Source organism: Canis lupus, chromosome 1 (assembly GCF_011100685.1).
Source record: "Canis lupus familiaris isolate Mischka breed German Shepherd chromosome 1, alternate assembly UU_Cfam_GSD_1.0, whole genome shotgun sequence".
NCBI lineage: Eukaryota > Metazoa > Chordata > Mammalia > Carnivora > Canidae > Canis > Canis lupus.
Window position 1 is genome coordinate 45473242 of NC_049222.1, and position 19479 is coordinate 45492720.

Here is a 19479-nt window from a genome sequence, read left to right on the forward strand (position 1 = left end):
AGTATAAATGTTATATAAAATTCATTACACTGTTGTAGGAATGTAACCCTATGTCATCTTCACATTGTACAAAGGACAACAAGAAATATCTCCAAGCTTATATTCCTGTCTCCACCTCCTTTTCCATGGGCTATGAGGCAAGACTCACCCCCGGGGCAGGCACGCAGATGGAGCGCAAAAGCTGCAGAGGGAGAATGAATACAGGATGTGGGTGCCAGCAGATATCAGTACCTGATATCTAGTATTGGTGGCTACCTCCTTACTTACAGAACTAGTTTAAGTGGAATTTGACAGTTCCTATGTTTTTATTTTCTCGTTGATTATTACTAAATTAGAATCTTGAGCTTTTCAAGTCTACATGTAAGAAAACAGCTTCAGTAGAGAAAGGCCAGAATAGAAAACAACTGGAGTTAAATTTTTTGTTATGGTTTTCAGTGTTGGTACTTTTTTATATTTGCAGGCCTAGTGTAGGTTATGGATCAGGGGTAGTAACTGTGCTAGAGCCTGAGGTCAGTATTAATGAAGACACTTTGGATGGACCTCTCGAACTGTGGTGGAATGGATGCTAGGGAGTAGATCATGAGGCATGTATCACTTACATATGTGTGCAGTGAACCAAATGCCTTCCCATTTATGGTATTTTCCAAAGTTTGATGCTTCGCTCGTATTTTCAAAACCTGTATTATTTAAAGGCCCTGTGTTTACAGGGGCTATAAAAATCACATTGAATATACTTGCATTTGAGCAATCCCCATATATACATATGTGATTCACTGTCTAACATACGACAGCCTGTCTCTGTGGTCTCCATGTCTTCTTTATCTCCTGTTATGATACAGGTAACAGAACTTTCCATGGGGGAACTTCTGATGCACTCTGCAGTTTCCTGGTTGAATCCATTTCTGTCTCTAGGAAAAGCCAGAAAGGACCTTGAGCTCACAGTGTTTGGTTAGTATCCCATTTGAAAGGATGTAAACTTAAGGCTAGTGAGAATGAGGAACTTTTTAAATCCACCAGTTCAGCTAACTCCTGATTTTCAGGAGTTAGAATCATTGCTATAATGGCTTTTGACTTAACAGAGCCAGCCTCCAACTATTTAAAATGCTGTCGCTCTGCATACTCATTTTCTTGTTCTCCCTTCTGCTTGGCTTAGTGGTTTTGGCCAAGTGTTACAGGAACAGATCTCCTGAGGCTATTTTGAAACTGCTATCTTAATTGTTTGCTGCATTTCAGAATGTCTTAATTCTCACTAAGACTGATTATAGACAGTGTATTCTCACTGAGATGAACACCATGTCCTCAGATTTCAATAAAACCAGAATTTTTAAAAAAATCCCCCAAATCTACTTCAGATAATCGCTTTTAAATAAGTAGGTACTTTTGCATCATTCAAATATGACCAGAGGGAAGCACCATTTATTCACTCCTGTGCTAGCATAGTGGGATCCTGGAGCTTCATAAGTTTGAAGAGCTTGGTTCTATTAAAACATTCAGCCTAGATCAACTTTGGAAAAAAGTTTGTACAAAATAATGAAAGACTTTTCTTTTTTCTTCTTTAGTTTTTAAAAGAGCTGTCATATTGGTTTATAAAGAAAACTGCAAACTGAAAAAGAAACTGGTAAGATGAGAAGTACATTTAAGCAAAGCTACCTTTTCATGGCTCTGTCCTGTTAGTGTTGATCTGAGAAGTCTGCTCAGCACCAAGGCCCCACTTGACTAACGGGACTTACTCCTAGTGTGACCAGCCGAACCAGCTATTAGTCTATTTCTTATTCTCCCCACAATGTCTGTTTTAAAAGAAGATGTAGACAAACACCTGTGCTGGAGCCTACACAGAAAATCAGCTTTCATATATCCGAAATGGTCCATGTTTGCTCCATACACATAAAAGACTACGTAACTTTGATTTGTTTTCAAACAACTTTACCTTGGTTCAAAAAAAAAAAAAAAGCAAAAGAAAAAAAAAAAAAAGCTTAGTTGTGGCTACCATAAGCCATCAGAGTTATTACCATTCAGAGGTAATGAGGACATATAGAAGGCTTGGCTTGGCTGTCATTCTTGCTTGGCATCTAGAAGTCTGCTCCCCAGACCACAGCTCTGGCTTATCCCCACACAGTGTGAGCTCTTTGAGAACGGGAAGCATACCTGACCTGATTCGTTTCTGCACCCTGATGCTCCCACGGCTGCAAGGAGCCTTGCACAGGGAGAATTAAAGCTTCCATTCCATGCACACCTCCTCTGTGGGTGAGAGCTTGCTCTAACACTTTTCTTGGGGGGCTTTCCTATTACAGCCCTCGAATTCCCGGCCTGCACATGGCTCTGCCGATTTGGACCCATTTAAATTTCGCTGGTTGATCCCCATATCCGCACTTCAAGTCAGACTGGGGAATACAGCAGGTAATTGTTTCATGTGGGATGATGCCAGGAAAAAGCATTTTAAAGAGACTTATTTGCATTGTGGAATGAAAAACCAGAAAGAACTTTGGGGATAATTTTTGAGTTTTATTTTATAGGCAAGGAAAATGAGGACAAGAGAGGTTGTTACGATGTTGCTCTTCTTGTTTTTGCTCTTTTACAGACTTTTGGAGAAAGTAAATGCCAGTGGATTGCTTTTCTTTGCCAACTACCTCTCTTCACTCTCTTCACTGTTTATTTTCACTATCAATGGTTTTCAACAATTTTTTCTAATATCCTTGATACCCTAAAATTTGTTAAAGAAACAAAGGACCACAATTTAAAATTTAAGAATTTTTGATACACCAGAAAGTCTCTTCAGTTTAAGCAGTATTATAAGTGATACTAGAAAAAAAAATATCTTAAAGATCTTCAGTCTTCCATCTTGGAAAATGTTCAGAGATCTTCTAGAATAACCACATTCTGGTGACAGTGCCTCTGGTGACAGAAAGGACCAGCAGTCTAAGGCATGCCGCGATGGTCTGGGTCCCTGCTTCATTTTTGTTTTGAAGCGCTTATGTTTCCTAACACGGGACTGACTTTGGGCTGACCTGTTTTACCTCAAGTACCTGGGCACATCCTGCTGTTCCTTCCAAAAAATACAATGAACTGAATGGGGTTGAAAAACAGGATCCCTTTAACCTCTTTCCCGGAGAGATGGAATCCAGGGCCAGGGAGAAAGCATGTTAAGAGGGATAGAAAACTTTACCAGGAAATGTAAAAAGTAATTACAAAGTATTTTTGATAACGATCTGTGAAAGTCAAATGATAAGAGGACAGAGAATATTTGACTTGAGTTTTGAACTTCCATCTTTGGCAAAGTCGTAGACCCTTGTTTTCTTTTACACAGGGACAGAAAATAATTCCATATGGGAACTGATCCATACGAAGTCAGAAATAGAAGGACGGCCAGAAACCATCTTCCAACTGTGCTGCAGGTATTATTGACTTCCAAAAATTAAAGCCAATAGGAATAAGACAGAATTACACTATCTTAAAAACGGGAGTTTATTTTTAGTGCTCTCCTGAATTTTGATGACTTCAAGATCACACCCAGCCTCCCCCCAAATGGCAACTGTGACTGGAGTAGAACATACTGGTTAAATATATATCCAGATTTTAGTGTTCAGAGGCGCTTCAAGAAGGATTGCTTCTCCTTTTGTAAGTTAGGAGGCCAAGGTGCCCAGAGGTTGGGTGACGTGCTGTCAGTCTGGTCCTGAGAGCAGTGATGGGACACGTAAGGACTGGGGAATGTGGACACGATGCAGGTGACACTGGACAGAACAGCTATTTTCTCTTCTCCCCTCACCAGTGACAATGAAAGCAAGACCAACATCGTCAAGGTGATTCGGTCTATTCTGAGGGAGAACTTCAGGCGTCACATCAAGTGTGAGTTACCCCTGGAGAAGACCTGTAAGGATCGCCTGGTTCCCCTTAAGAACCGAGTTCCTGTTTCAGCCAAGTTAGGTGAGAACTTTGCTGGCCTTGTGTTTATTGAGGACCATCTGAGCTTCTCTGTGGAAAATATATGTTCCTGCAATAACAGCAGTCCATCCTCGCTTTGTCAAGTACCAGGGGTAGCTTGGTAAGCTCTGAACCAGACACCCGAATCCAGAGTGGTGTGTGAAGGTGGTGGCGATTTTATTTCTGATTTTATTTCCTTTTAAGAAAGTGAAAAGGCCTCTTGCTCCTAGACCTTGTATAAGCTCTAATCACCCCCAACTCCCAAGTCCTTGCCTTACTACCAGCTGACGCAGTCTCTACACTTACCATCTTATCTGTTTCTTCCACCAAGATGTACAGAAGTCCAGGGGTTGGGCTTTGTTCACTGCAGCAATCCCAGTGCTCAGAGAAGTTCAAGTCATCTAGAAAGCCAATAGTTGGTGAATTAAGGTCAAGAAACCTTATATTCATTCTTAGTCAAATGAACACTCCAAAATAATCACTCCAAATCAAGCTCTTAAACTGTATACCTTTAAAATTCATTTAAATTTTTCTTTTAAATTTTCGGTTTAAAACCCTCTTCTGTAGTAACTGTTTTGTTAATATCTTTGGTCTTATTTGTAGTCTTTCCTTTTTCCTTTTTTTTTTTTTTTGTTACAGTGTAACCTCTTCAGATTCACTGTATATTTTCTATTTTTTTCCTCTATTGCCAAAATAAGCTGTAGCCATCAAAACTATGCTGTAACTGCCCACAGAAACATCACAACTGAGAGCCCCCCTTTTCCCTTCAACGCAAGAGAAAGAAACACACACAGAGGATTAAATATTCGTATTAAATCTCTGAGAGTTGGCTAGAAATTCCAGCAGAGAGAGTTCTCATGAGTGATGAAGGACATTTTCCTACTTTTAATTGAGAAGCAAGAGAAATAAACAAGGTGAGAAGGCAGGGATAGAAATATGGTATAATCTTGGCTATCCATTTTCAAAGTACTTAGTGAAAGAAAGGGACCTAGATTTTATTAGTAACTTTTTCATTTGTGCATTGGCAAAATAAGAAAGCCTTTGTAACAATTTATAGCTTCTTCTATCTAAACAATCGGGCTCTGGTAATTGATCATCTAGAAATGCCAAATCCTCTAACATTTCAAATAAACCAAAGTAAAAAACTTTCACACTTGCAGTATCTGCATTTTCCCCCAAGTTCCAGGATAGTTGGTAAAAAAGTGAGATGATAAAATTTTAAGTTATTAATGTTAAATCTTCTAATGTACAATGCAAAACTTATGCACTGTGGAGTCTGTTTCTTGATCGTGACAGGAGATGCACTTTTCCTCATTGCAGCTTCCTCCAGGTCCTTAAAAGTCCTCAAAACTTCCTCCAGCAGCGAGTGGCCCAGCGAGCCGGGCAAGGCCAGCTCCCTGGACTCTGACGAGTGCAGCCTGAGCAGCAGCACGCAGAGCAGTGGCTGCCACCCAGGTGGAAGCCGGCAGGACTGCCTGCAACACCCCCAGACGGGCCTGGCTGATTTTCCAGACAATCTCATCAAAGAGAGTGACATTCTGAGCGACGAAGATGAGGACTACCATCAGACTCTCAAACAGGGCAGCCCTACCAAAGACATTGAACTTCAGTTCCAGAGACTGAGAATCTCCGATGACCCGGACGCAAACGCCGCTGAGCAACAGCCCAGCACAGAGGGCCGACCCAAGGGGGAGCCGCCCAAACTGGTGCGGGGGCACTTCTGTGCCATTAAACGGAAAGCAAACAGCACCAAACGGGACAGGGGAACTTTGCTAAAGGCACAGATCCGTCACCAGTCCCTTGACAGTCAATCTGAAACCACCACCCTTGATCTCAGTTCCGTTCTGCAGCGAGAGTTCAGTGTCCAGAGTTTAACATCGGTAGTCAATGAGGAGTGCTTTTATGAAGCGGAGAGCCACGGAAAGTTGTAGTGCAATTTCAGTCCGGACATGGGTTTAATTGCTTGTTTTAAACTGGTGGTGAAGTGGAAATTGCAGAAAACCTATTTGTTATTGGGGTTTGTGCAGCATACATTTTCCCACAAAATAGTTGTAAAGATTTAAGTTATTTTAATTTATTATAGATCAGAGAACTAGATTAAACTGATCAGAATCTGTAAGAATCTGTAAATTACTTAGTTTATATCCCTTTTGAGCAGGTATCAAAATGACTTAGGATCCTTAAAATTACAATCTATTTTAATTTATGTGGAAAAAGTAAGATGGAGAAGTTGTGATTAATAGTTTTTAAAAGGTCCCCCCCCCCAATCCTCTGGGCATTTTTCTTTGAGCTGTTTTTGCTTTATTTAAAGCATATTTATTTTAATGTGGGTGAGGGGCACAATGTGCAGATATTTCATTTTTGTAAGGTTGTAACAGATGCTGTTTATACTGAACCTGTCATATCTATGCAGTATATATATTAAAAGAAAGCTTGTACTGTATCTTATTTGATTATATTTATTTTCTCTACCAAGATGTACAGTAAAAGGGAAATAAGTCACATCTGGTAATCGTATTTTTATTATCCTTCGGTAGAAGACAAAAGTGCACATCTGAGCAGCTCAACGTTGTGGAAATCTACATCTGATATGCTGCTTATAGTCCATTTCTCTCCTTGTCATCCTCCTTTTCCTGATTTTTGCTTTTATTTTGCTTGAGTTCTTCTCTGAAATTGTAAGCAAAGAGGTGTGGGTCTTCATCACACATTTTTCGGTATACATCACACAGGCTCTTAAAGTGTGAGACGGAGAGCTGGCTGGGCCGGAGGGTAGGGTCTACGTCTGCCAGCTCTAACAGTTTCCCAGTGCTTTCCACACGGTGAATCTGAGGGAATAACATTCTGAGAAGAGAAAATCATCAGAATTCTACTTAAGAAATTCTGTAAACCATGATGTGTCTTTCTATTTGCACTTGAAAATGACATCATTTTGATCACTGACAATGGGAGGGAGTGTCCGCGGGGCCCCCAGCCACTGGAGAAGGTTCTTGGCCATGCCACCGCAGCAGGTACAGAGGACCCCTGAAGGCAGAGCTAATCTGACCTGGGAGGTATGTCCATGAGGGGAAATACTTTCCAAAGCGCAATACAAGTATCTTTAAGGTAAGTTTAAAGAAACATCTCAGTTTTAGTCTTACAGAAACAGGTTTAGTTTGCCTCATTTCAATATAAAACTTATTTCTTGATTTTTTTGTAATTTGAACTTAGATTTTAGAACTGTTCACTCTCAAGGAATGACCCTTCTTTGCAAAGTTTGAAAACAGGAGGTGTGAAAATACAGAGATCATTCTCTCTTTCAGGTTTACCTTGTGGCAACTTTACAACTGATTGGAATTATAGATTTTAAATTTCAACTAACCAAGCAGATCACATTTTTAAAATGAACAGCAAAACTGATGATTGAAATGTTGCAAAACTACACCTAGGTTTTCTTTTCTTAATAGTTGCTCTACAGAGCTCAGAGATCATGGCCAATGTCAGTGGAGTTTCTCTTACAGGCTGCTGGTCCTCTCAGTAAGGAACTGCAAGTTCTCTATGGTGTCTGGGTGAGCTGTGATATTGGAGTACAGTTTGGTGACCGATGTGTGGGTGCATGTGCTTGAAGGACACCAATGAGGCAAAGCACGGCACACTAGGTTCCCTATCTGTATAAGGGACTGTGTCTATGAAATGAAAGGGCCCATCATTAAGGTTGGAAACACCAGGGCCAGCTCTGAGGCCAGTTCTAGCATTCTCAAAAGAGAGTATACTTTATGTCTGTTCCCCCACCATGAATCAGGACCATCAGGTACAGCTGTACAAGTCACACCCTGTGTGAAGGGTGATGAGTGTGAACTGAAATCCAGCTGGGGCTCTCATCAAATGATACACATCCTGGCTGGGCTTGCAGCCTATGGTGTGTGTGTGTGTATGTGATCATTCTAACTATCACCAAGGTAGCCAGTGGCATCTGTCACCAACTCTGCTCTTGAAGTCTCCGCTAGAGCAGTAGCAACTACCTGGTGAAGAATAAACCCTGGCCTAGTTAGAGCCACCAACGGCAAGACAAGGATTTCATATCAGCTCAAATCTGTAAGACTGAGTTGTGGGCTGCAGTGATTTCAGGATGCAGCTCTGAACTGTACCTGAAATAATTTCATGTGCTAAGGGGACACCTCACAAAACCAGAGAAGAGATGGAGCTTTATATTAATGGGGGTGATCGGGAAATGAGAAATGTGTGCCTATAAAGCCAGGCATCTTTAAATAGCTAAAAGTTGACCATATTAGATGGCAGGCTTTTAAACACACACAAACACACACACACCCACCCCTTCCTGCCTTACTTGGGCCTAATTAAACATTTTCTTGGATGTCCATGAATATAAAATATCACTGTGATCACTTCAGGGCCTCTGGAGGCATGTGGATTCTAAACCACCATGTTCTGTCTGGGATTCCTGACAGTGGCCGTGTGTGTGTGTACAGCAGAACAAAAAGCTCCCCATTAAATAAAAACGTGCTTGTATGAATATTTCATGACAACATTTTGGCTGCTCCAACACTGTACTTGCTTCCTGGTTCTAAGTGTGTCCTTAAAAAGGATATAATTAGTGTGATACTATATTATTTGGCCTTTGGTCCCAGGTTTCTGACACAGAACTTCTAAATCGTTTAAAATTTCCTGTTAGGGGTGATAGCATTATTTGTTATTCCTAATAAAACCCCTTTTCAACCACACCTGTGTTTGTACTAATGTGATGACTCTTGGTAAGGCCCCTAGATAGACCGCTTCAGGGTCTACAACTGTCAAAGGAACCAACCCTGTAATTAGAGGGTTGGAACTTTCAGGCTCACCTCCAGACCCCTCTAGGGAGGAGACGGGCTAGAGACTGAGTTCAATCTCCGGTGGCCAATGATCTAATAAACTGTGGATTTAAGAATCCATAGAAATTCTTAAATGATGGGCTCAGCGGGCTTCCAGGCTGGTGAAAACCGTGAGGTGTTGGGAGGGTGAGAGGGCAGAGAAGCTCCGTTGTACTCCTCGGTTCCCATATATACCTTGCCCTACATCTCTTCCATTTGGCTGTTCCTAAGTTATATCTTTTATAATAAATTGATAAAGAGATTTCCTGAGTTCCGTGAGCCATTCTAGCAAACTACTGAAACTATAGTGGCAGGGGCAGAGGGATTTGTCACAAATCCCCATTTCATGGCCTGTGGGTTGGAAATACAAGTGGTGACCTGGGACTTGTGACTAGCATCTGAAGTGCAGGCAGTCTCGTGGCCCTAGAATCATTATCCTTCAGGGTCTGTGCCACTCCAGGTAATGTCAGACTTGAACTGAATTGTAGGGCACCCAGATGGTGCCTAAAGAATTGGAGGACTTGTTGGGGTTGGAAAAAACCACCACATGCAGTGTCGTCAGTGCTGAGTATAAAAACAGATTGGATGGTCTGCCCTGAGAAATCATGGCCTCCACAATACAGGGTCACTGTCAGTTTTAGGTTGTGTTGATGTTAAAACCTGGTAGTGGCATCTGAGGTTAAAGCAAGGGTTTGCTTTTTCCTCCGTGAGAGTCAAGGTTTGTTCACCTCGGGATCTGAAAGAAGACTAACATTTACAGATCGCTTCAAGAATCATAAAAACAAGATTCTTAATCTTTAAAGGTGCTTAAGGATTTTAGAAAGTGCCAGTGAAAGGAAGAGACGGCATTCTTACCCAAGCCCTCGATAGCAGTACTTCCTTCGGAACTGAAACGTGTTTTGAACCACCTTCTCCACCAGCTTGAACGGCTGCTCTATCCTGGGCCGCACCAGGGGGGTGAAGTGCACCACACCCACGTCCACCTTCGTGAGCAAACATACATCATTTTGTGCCATGGCAGAACAGGATTAAGCAATGCATCTTTGTCAAACACAGGAGGACGGGTTGCTGACCGCGTCATTTTCATAAACCTTTGGTTTCGTCCAGGTCCACAGCAGACTTATCTGCAGACTTATCTGCAGGCAGGTAAGTCGCTGCACTTGGCGTTGAGCTGACTCAGAGCCACCACAGTTGCGTCTGCTCTGTAATGACACCCACTAGACCTGTGCTTGATGATCGCTTAATTTTAAAATGTAGTTTTACAATGGCCTTTAAGATCAAATAATCCTTAAAGTCAGTAGGCAGCTAATGGATAGCTTTAGAGTATTTTATTTAGCTTTGGAATGAGTAAAAAATAAGCTGCAACAGCAGTTCTGGCTATAAGGGTGGGCATCCAAACAGAGAGAAGGCAGATGGACCCCCAGGGACTACTTAGTGCTAAGCTCCCCAGAAAGGGCATCAATTAGGACACCACTTATTTGGATACAGACACTGACTAATCAGTCGGACTGGATTCATGACTGTCATCTGCACAGCCATATCACTTTCTAGGAGCAACTTGAAATGCTCCAGGAAGCCCAGGCGGGATGAAGTAGAAACCCCCAGAATGTCACTGAGTGGTGGACTAGCACTAGCAGTTGAGACTCACAAGTATATATTCAAAATAAAGGAATAGTATTGAAAGTAAGACAAAAGGAGAAATGGAGTCAAAGCAGTTACCACACACACAAATGCCTGACAAAGACCATGGGTCTAATAAATGGGAAGTCTGTTCATAATTTACAAAGGCCTCAGTCTCTAAGGAATTGTTAAATTTCCTCCTTAGAACATCACACGGACACTACAAAGGCTAAGAAAGTACAGCAATTTATGAAGTAGGGGTTGTACCACGGCTTTTCAAAAGGAATTAATTCTATTTTTTAAATTCCACAGGGGTTATCTTGTTCTTTTAGGAGGTGTTGCTTCTAAAAATCCTTGGCTATAGAACTCCTTATAATCAGCCTGTCATCCATGAGAATGGGAGTATTTTCAATTTCTTGATTATAGGGTGGAGGGAAAGCACTTGTGTATGATGTGAGACTGCATGGACAAGAAAAGAAAACGAAACGAAGCCCATCATCAGGTGGCCTAGACAACTTTCAGAGGAGCCAGTGGTGTGTCTCTTGCTGCCTAGACCTACCCTGTCCTCAAACTATCACCGATACTGTCCTGAATGTTTCAGAAGAGCTGTGGTGTGCCTACGGGATGACTAGAAGAGACCCACGGTAGCAATGCTGAGGATGGCCAAGGCAGGAGATTGAAAACCGCCAGCGGAGAGGCCTTTCCACACCAACTCCCTTAAATGTCCACCAGCCTCAGGCTTCTTTGGTGGAATCATGGTTGTTCCACTTCAGAGAATGACTTTCTGTAATGTGAAATGTTCTCATTAAATTTTAATAGTTTTTCAAGTTGTGTTCTATGTGTTTAATCTGTTTCTCCCAGTTCAGTAACACTACTTTCACAGGAAATGAAGCACTCGGTTGAAAGGCCAGGACTTTCTGTAGATGGGCACGAAACCCAGAAGGGCCCAGGGATCCTGGGGAGGTCTATAAGGCACTGAGGAGGTAAGGGTTGTGGCTTTGGGGTTTGGGTGGACAGGAGCACTACAGGAAACAGGCAAGAAACACGGCTTCGTCTAAAAGTATTTCTGTGGCAGGAAAGAGAGCTAACCTGTGTGTAAGGCGGTGCAAGAAGCTGCCTTCTAAAGTCACTATAATGACTTTAAATGTCAAAGACTCTGCTCAAAAACTCTGAAACATCATTCCCATTTTTCCTCCTATTGATTTGGAACAGAGACGTGAACCCAGCTGTTCAGGGAGGTTCTAAAGCCTCACCCTGCCATCACTCTGTATGTCTCCATGTCACTTCCCCTGCTCAGAGCCCACTGGCAGCCTGTCCTGTGTCTCTCACTGCTACCCTCTGGACTCAACTCCTCCAACCCTCCTAAACCCATTCTTCCACCAGCCAGTCAGTTCTGATGGAATCCTTCATAGGCACCAGTGGGATCCAACAGCCTGCCATTCTCCAGGGAAAATAATCTTTTAGCAAAATAGATACAGCTTAAGCCCTGGCCAACCCCAGCCTGTGAGATATTGTAAAAACTGTATCTTGTTCAGATATTAAGAACAAAGGCACAAATACAGGGTTAGATACATTCCCCTTCTAGGACAGAAACTGTCATCTCCAGCTTCTTTGGGTTTTAAAATTTGGCCTCTTCTTCTGATTTTATTCCTCTGAGATACACTTGGTGTTTCCAAATACAGGAAATGTCTCACATTTACTTTAAATAAAGTTTTAAGCCCTATACAAATATAGCAACACCCTATGTTAACTGCAGCAACCTTCCAAAGTTCAAATGTAATTTTGATACCCAGTTAAGTTGGCTAACAGGATATCCCAGCTAAAAGATAATACCCACTCACAATCCAATACAGTTCCTATTTAGTGGAGGGCCCTGAAAGACTCAGTGTGAAAATGGCTATTTCAGCAATGTGTCCTGCCTCTCTGGGAAACCTCCTGTACTCTTCTCTACAAATCTTCTCTACTCCTGCCCCTAAAAAGCACTTTTCAGAATTACTCTGAATGACGGAGACCATTTTCTCTAGAAATACAGGAAAGCTGCTTGGTAACTAGGGTAACAGATACAAAAATGTTTTTTAACTTATAAGTGAAAGCTTATTTAACAATTGCAACCATCATTTTTCCTTCCCTGAATTTAACTCTATTAAAGGATTTCCTTATAAAAAAGGTATCAGTACACAGGCACTAGATGCACTTAGAAATTCCATTTTAATGTTGTCAGCCCCTTTCCAAACTCAGTCTACTGGTATACCAAAACGACCTACTAAAGCTTCAAATTAAAGGATTTATAAAGAATTTAAATATTTGCCTCTCAAATCCTAGTATCAATGCTGTACCAAGATTATGTTTCTCAACACTAGCAGCCGTGGCTACAAAAGGCTGCAGGCAGCAGTTCCATTTTCCAGGCCAGTGTGTCTAGGGCATGACTAGTTAAGAGCTCAGAGCAGCACTCTGGACTCATAAGAGACCTGGGATGAGAAGCTATTAAATCTCCAGTCTTAGATATTGCCAACTCAGATCTCAAATCAACGTAGAAATAGAGATGGGCAGAATTTCAACCTAGTTCCTGAAAGCAGAATTTCTGTCTTAAGTTCCTGATGGATAATCATAATATGCCAAAGAGCTAAATAACCACCTTCGTGAAAAGACACAGAAAAAATAGGAGCCATTACCTAAGAAAGGGTCTTCAACACTTCCTCTGGCATTCAAAACCATTAAAGGACAACCCAATAGGAGGAAAATTGATTAGGAAACCACAGTTTATAATTAGCTGAGCTAGAACCATAACTAGGAGAGGACAGATTAGGGTGAGAAAGAATAACAATAGGGAATAATTGAAAAGCTTTCAAAAGCAAGAAGAGAAGGATTCAAAGCTCAAGGTGGCACCGTCTCAGACTCATGTAGATGGGAATGGGAAGGGTATGGCTGGATCTGAGGTGTCCGGCATCACCTGAGGTTTGGGAGTGTCCCATTCAGCATCAGGTGAAAATGACAGAGCAAGGTGAACACACTCACTGGGGGATGCCTGGGTCCTGCACCCACCAGTGTCTGACTCTTCAGGTACCCACACCGAGCTAACGACAGCTTCTACTTACAATTGCCTGATACAACAGATAACAGAGTGCCAAGTCACCAATGCCTGGGATATTCTAATTATGTATTTTGTAGAAAAACATTTACACTTATGAATGTATGTCAAATTTCCTATAACTGGTTTATTCTGCCTATAATCTTTGTCCCAAGCCCAAATTAAGGACAGAATTTCAGTCCTAAAACCTTAAAATGCAGACACTTGAATAGCATTCCAGGTGTTCCAAACCAGTATATTCAACATAGGCTGACACACTGTTCATACCCACACACATCTCTTTGAAGTTTAGAATTTGTATTTTCTATAGCAATATTAATTTCTCCAAAAGTGCTATACCCCACCTTTTATTTCTCCTATACATTTTGGAATGGTTTTTCTCTCACTTTCCTCCTTGGAATCACAAAACCGTCACAGTACTTGTCCCTCGGAAGGTAAGTATGTAAGAGAACAACAGTGAACTGAGAGCAAGATGAGGAGAGGCCCACATGACGGGGGCAGATGGAGAGAAAGAGTTTTACTGTGTAAATTATGCATGTAGATATATGCATGTCAGTAAATGTATGTATATATGTATATAAATTATGCCTATCAGTAACAAAAACAGCAAGATGAGTCAGGGTTTGTGGTCCCAAAATAGGGAGACAATTTCAGGGAGATGAATGCTTAACTCTAAACAAAGCACAAGAGGGATGAGAATCCAACACCTCTGTTACATTAAACCTGGAGTTCCTGGATGGTCATGGGGAAAACGCCTTTCTAAAACCATGGATTTGGTATTTGTGAAACAGCAGCATCTGGAAGTGTCCTGCTCCTGCTGGAACCACAGGTGGTAGTAGCACACTGGTCAATCAGGAGGCCTGACCTCTGCTTTTGCAGGCCCACAGAGACTCCCAGCACCTCCGAATGATCCATTCCTCACACAGAATTTCAATCTAGGCAAACTCACAAAGCACTCAATAAATATTGCTGCTATGAAAAATATTAAAAGACTCATAAATGAGTGCAGATGTAAATGTATTAACTCATAAGGAGCCATAACTGGCAGAGACTAGGCACAAAGTTGCCTTGTCAGTACCTTTCCTTCCTATAAAAACTACCTATAAATGCAAGCTCCATTATGATTAGAAGATCGTGCAGTGCCACGAAGAGGAACAAGTATATACAGACTGATGGTCGTAATGGTCATGGGCACCAGCCTGAGGGCCCGACTACTCACCGGCACATGCAGTACTAGGTTCTCCTCAACTCTATGCTACAAGCACCCAGACCAATGTTCCTTTTGCTGAGGAAAATATACTCATGCTGTCCTGCTCTTCTTGTTTCTGACTTGAAAGACATTCTTTTTATTTTTTTTTATTTTTTATTAAAAAAATTTTTTTAAAATTTATGATAGTCACATACAGAGAGAGAGAGAGGCAGTGACATAGGCAGAGGGAGAAGCAGGCTCCATGCACCGGGAGCCCGACGTGGGATTCGATCCAGGGTCTCCAGGATCGTGCCCTGGGCCAAAGGCAGGCGCCAAACCGCCGCGCCACCCAAGAATCCCGAAAGACATTCTTTTTAAAAGATGGATTCTATAAGCTACTGGATCGCATCTTCTACACATTTATTTTACTAGTTTAACTCATGGAGGTCTGGGGGCCTCAGAGTCTTCCCTATGTATCACCAGAGATGTAAGAATAAATAAGGGAAATGATTAGAACTGATGCAAGCTTTATAATTTGGAAGATCACAAAGTCCTCATGAACTTATCCAGGGCTCTAGAGTGTGCACTGGGGCTGAGATGCAGGATCCCCATCTGGGTAGGAGAGAAAGTCACAGGGAAGAAAGGTAAAGAGGAACAAGAAAATAGGAGGGTCAGTCCTAAAAGGAGGCATGCTCAGTCCACCATCCCAGTTACTGCCACTAAATGAAGATGTTTTTAAAAAAGGTCCTGCTCTTCGAAACGATGTGCAAAGAGGATGCAATAGTAAGGCCGAACAAATACACATTTACACTACCTGTGAGACTGAAAAAATCTGATCTGTATATGTCATCACTCATCACAAAATCCAAAGATAGTCTTAATATTCTAAAATAATGTGAGGAAGACACAAAACAAGTCCTTAAGATCCTTTCTCATAAAGATAAAAAAAAAGGACAAACAAAATGTAAAAATAAGGTAACATAATAAACTAATGTAACTGCAACTTATATATAGTCTCCCGTTATCGATGGTTTGCTTTCCATGCCTGCAGTTACTGGTGGTCAACCACAGTCTGCAGGCAGATGATTCTCCTTCTGATATACTGTCAGAAGGTCACCAGTAGCTTAACGCTGTGTCACAGCACCTACGTCACTCCCCTCCCTTCACTTTACCATGTAGGCATTTTATCCTCTCTCCTCATCGTAAGAGTACAGTAAGATATTAAGACCACACATAGCTCTTAGTACAGTATGACTGTTATAAGTATTCTACTTCATCACTAGTTATTGTTCGTCTCTTACTGTACTTGATTTATAAATTAAAGTTTAGGTATGTACACACACACACACACACACATAAAACATGCCATATAGAGGGTTCAGTACTATCTGCAGTTTTAGGTATCCACTTGGGGACTCTGAATGTATCACTTGTGGATTAAGGGTGGGGGGAGTACTCTGCAGAAACATGTACCTGACTTGCTATAAAAATAAACCTAATTAGGATGGCTGCATTAGACATTTGAGAACACACATAAACCAAAGGATATTCTTTTTTCTTTTTTTTTTTCCAGAGAGACAGTGTGAACCCGTGTGCATGGAGGGAGAGGCAGAGGGAAAGGTAGAGAAAATCTTAAGCAGGATCCATGTTCAGCACAAAGCCTGACATGGGGCTCGATCTCACGACTCTGAGATCGTGACTTGAGCCAAAACCGAGAGTTGGTCACAATCACCTGAGCCACCCAGGCGCCTCACCTCATCTTCATTTTTAACAAGGTCCTCACTATAACCAACTAATCCATAACCTACTAATTTTAAAATTTAAAGTCTTCAGGCTGGCCTAAAACTTTATTTTAAAACTAACAGGACCATAAAAATGGAGGAAAATAATGAACTGATCATGTTCACAGCTGATATTATTAATTCCATAAGACTGGGTCAGAAGAAAATATTTTAAGATTAAGTCAACCACTTTAAATTTGTGGGACTAGAATAGGTAACTACTTTATCTTACTCTGCACATTCATTGTTTCTAAGCCAAAGAGGAAAGCAAGTAAGAGAAGACATGGCTTTTTAAAAATCAGAACCTCAGCTTTTCACTGGAATTAAGTGGGGAGCATTTTAAACATACAGAGAGTAGGCATCATCCCAGACCAATGACATAAGAGCCATGGGGCTGGGGCCTGGGCCTCGGGCTTTTTTAAAAGCCAGATGATATTTATGTGTGGGTAGGGGTGAGGAATCTATGTCTGGTGAGCAACCTCATATAAAGTATGTATTGTTATGATTTCTAAAATATTCAGTTAAATTATTAGGTCTTTCAGAGAAAAGAGAAAAGCTTGTCTGAGTTTCAGATTATCATTACTCAGAAAAACACATTAAGGAAATCACATGTAATTTTTTCTTAAAAATAGCTACATGAAACATTTTAAAGAAAATAGATGGACTGCTGAGTCACTGACCAGGTACTCCGCAGGGTCTGGCATGGACTCTACATGAGTAAGAAGTGTTTTACTATAAAGCCATGGAGATGTCAGGGTTATGTTTTTTGCAGTTATCCAGACTACCACAGAAAGAAATGACTCGTTATAATGAGACTTAGAAATACATTCGTTTTGGGGCACCTGGGTGGCTCAGCCTGGTAAGTGTTTGACTTGATTTTGGCTCAGGTTGTGATCTCAGGGTTGTGAGGTCATGCCCTGCATTGGGCTCCACACTGGGCATGGAGTCTGCTTAAGATTCTCTCTCCCTCTCCTGCTTGTGAAGGAAGGAAAGAAAAAAGGAAGGAAGGAAGCGAAGGAGATAGGGAGAGAAAGGAGAGAGGGAGGGAAAAAAAGAAAAAAGAAAAGAAAAGGAAATGAAAAGAAAAGGAAAAGAGAGGAGAAGAAAAGAAGAAAAGAAGAGAAAAGAAGAGAAGAGAAGAGAAAAGAAAAGAAAAGAGAAAAGAAAAGAAAAGAAAGAAAAGAAAAGAAAAGAAAAGAAAAGAAAAAAGAAAGAAAAGAAAAGAAAAGAAAGAAAAGAAAAGAAAAAAACATTCTAAGTAGAGGCAGGGAAGTGCTAGGAATGTATAAGGGCTTCAAAAATCACAATATCCTGGGCCTGAAATCCCATACCTGCTACTTGCTCATTTTATAACCTTAGTCAAGTTACTTTACTTCTCTGGAGTTCCAGTTTTCTCATGTGTAAAATGAGGATTCCTATTATTTCACAGGCTTGAGAATCAAGTAGCATAGTGCCTCAAACGGTACCCAGCATGCAAGACGCAGTTTTATAAATAGTAGATATTATTATTAGGCCAAAAGGACAAAACTAAAGAGTCAAAATTACCTAAAATTACAGTCTCTTTTAGGAAGGGCAAAATTATATTTTTAATCATATAAAGTTAATGTATAGTTTATTTAATGTTATGCTCAAAATCAGTTTGATTTGCTCAAAATCAAAATTTGATATGCTCAAAATCAGTTTCTAAATTCATTCACCAAAGATCTGTTGTACCTCTACAATGTGCCAGACACCATTCCTGGCACGGGAGACTCAGCAACAAACAAGTCATATGGGAGTCTTTGCCCTTGTGAGGTTCTTTAGCCAGAGAGTTAGCAGTAGCGGGGCTCCAGGGCGGTAGGGATTGTGAAATCAAAGGATGAGTTTGACCTGAATGGGACATGGGGAAAATGAGAACAGGTGTGGGGAAGGTCAGGAGCTGGGCTTTGTCCAGGACAGTCCACCGCGTCCATCAGTAATGCCGCATGGGCTGCTGCATGGATAGAGAACTAGAATGTGCAGGTGAGAGGGCCCAGGAAGAGGCAGGAACTAAGGTTAGGGGGAGACTTACCTATGAAAAAGTCTCTCGACTTAAAAGATTTAATCTTGTTTAATGTTCACAGTGGAAGTAGATGAGGTCACTGAATTGTATTTCTCTATCAACCTCTACTTTTCCATCTCCTTTTTTTTATACAAGGAATTCTACCTTTATTAAACGTCTGTAATTTATGAAAGTTATTTGCATTTCAGAAGTTTGCTTTCCTAGAAGAAGCTAATATCTTATTGGATAAGTGTTCCCCGTCAAGGCAGAAGAATGATAAAAAAATGTGATGGAAATAGAAATAAGGCCTTCTTACCCTGGAGGCCAGAGCTGGGAGCAGGTTGGCCTCTCCACCTGCCATCAGGAAGCCTCACCACAGGTGAATCTGTACTGACAACCATGGCAGAGAGCAAAGCGAGGCAAAGCACTAAAGGGATCTGGCAGGTTTCTTCCGCTACAGCAAAAATAACAATGCTGTTACTGTTCGTGCCTGAAATTCAACTCTACTTTGTCCAGTATTTACACAAAGAATTGCTTAAATATTTCCATGAAACAGAAGAAAGTAAGCTCATATATTAAAATTACACCACTATGGCTAAAAATCCACAGACATTATTTTTCTAAGAAAAGAAAATATATCACTAACTGCCAGACTTAGAAAAGATGAAAACAAAGCATCAAAACATCTAGAGAAATCCAGATAATTGAAATGTGCATTCTATTCACTGTTTTTAAAGAAATGGCTATATTTGGAAAATTTGAAAAAACCAATCATAAAATTACCTTCTTTCTCTACAGTGGCTATGAATTTATAGCTTGTAGAATTAAAATTAGTGAAGAAAAATAAAATGCGAACCCAAAATAGACAGACGTGAAATATATCTGTATCACTATTCATGGTAGTAGGACCTCAATATTTGATTTGTTTCATTTTATATGCTCCCTCACATCACTTTGGTGTAATTTCTTTCTTTCTTTTTTTTCTTTTTGGTGTAATTTCTTTACAATATTTTCTAGAA

General features: G+C 40.9%; 2 protein-coding genes across 10 annotated transcripts in view; one reads left to right on the forward strand and one right to left on the reverse strand.

Annotated features, from left to right (window-relative positions):
• The window catches only part of TIAM2 (TIAM Rac1 associated GEF 2), a 122003-nt gene extending 115583 nt beyond the window's left edge, over nt 1-6420 (forward strand). For all 9 annotated transcript variants that reach the window (XM_038526405.1, XM_038526396.1, XM_038526397.1 and 6 more), the window contains 6 exons: nt 840-948; nt 1560-1618; nt 2292-2397; nt 3305-3392; nt 3767-3921; nt 5239-6420. In XM_038526405.1, the coding sequence (XP_038382333.1) occupies nt 840-948; nt 1560-1618; nt 2292-2397; nt 3305-3392; nt 3767-3921; nt 5239-5849 (1128 nt within the window). In that variant the 3' untranslated portion in view covers nt 5850-6420. The remainder of the gene's footprint in view (nt 1-839; nt 949-1559; nt 1619-2291; nt 2398-3304; nt 3393-3766; nt 3922-5238) is intronic.
• The window catches only part of TFB1M (transcription factor B1, mitochondrial), a 70385-nt gene continuing 57267 nt past the window's right edge, over nt 6362-19479 (reverse strand). The window contains exons 6-7 of the mRNA XM_038526410.1: nt 9618-9745; nt 6362-6759 (exon numbers count right to left, since the gene is read on the reverse strand). Coding sequence (XP_038382338.1) covers nt 6516-6759; nt 9618-9745 — 372 coding nt within the window. The 3' untranslated portion in view covers nt 6362-6515. The remainder of the gene's footprint in view (nt 6760-9617; nt 9746-19479) is intronic.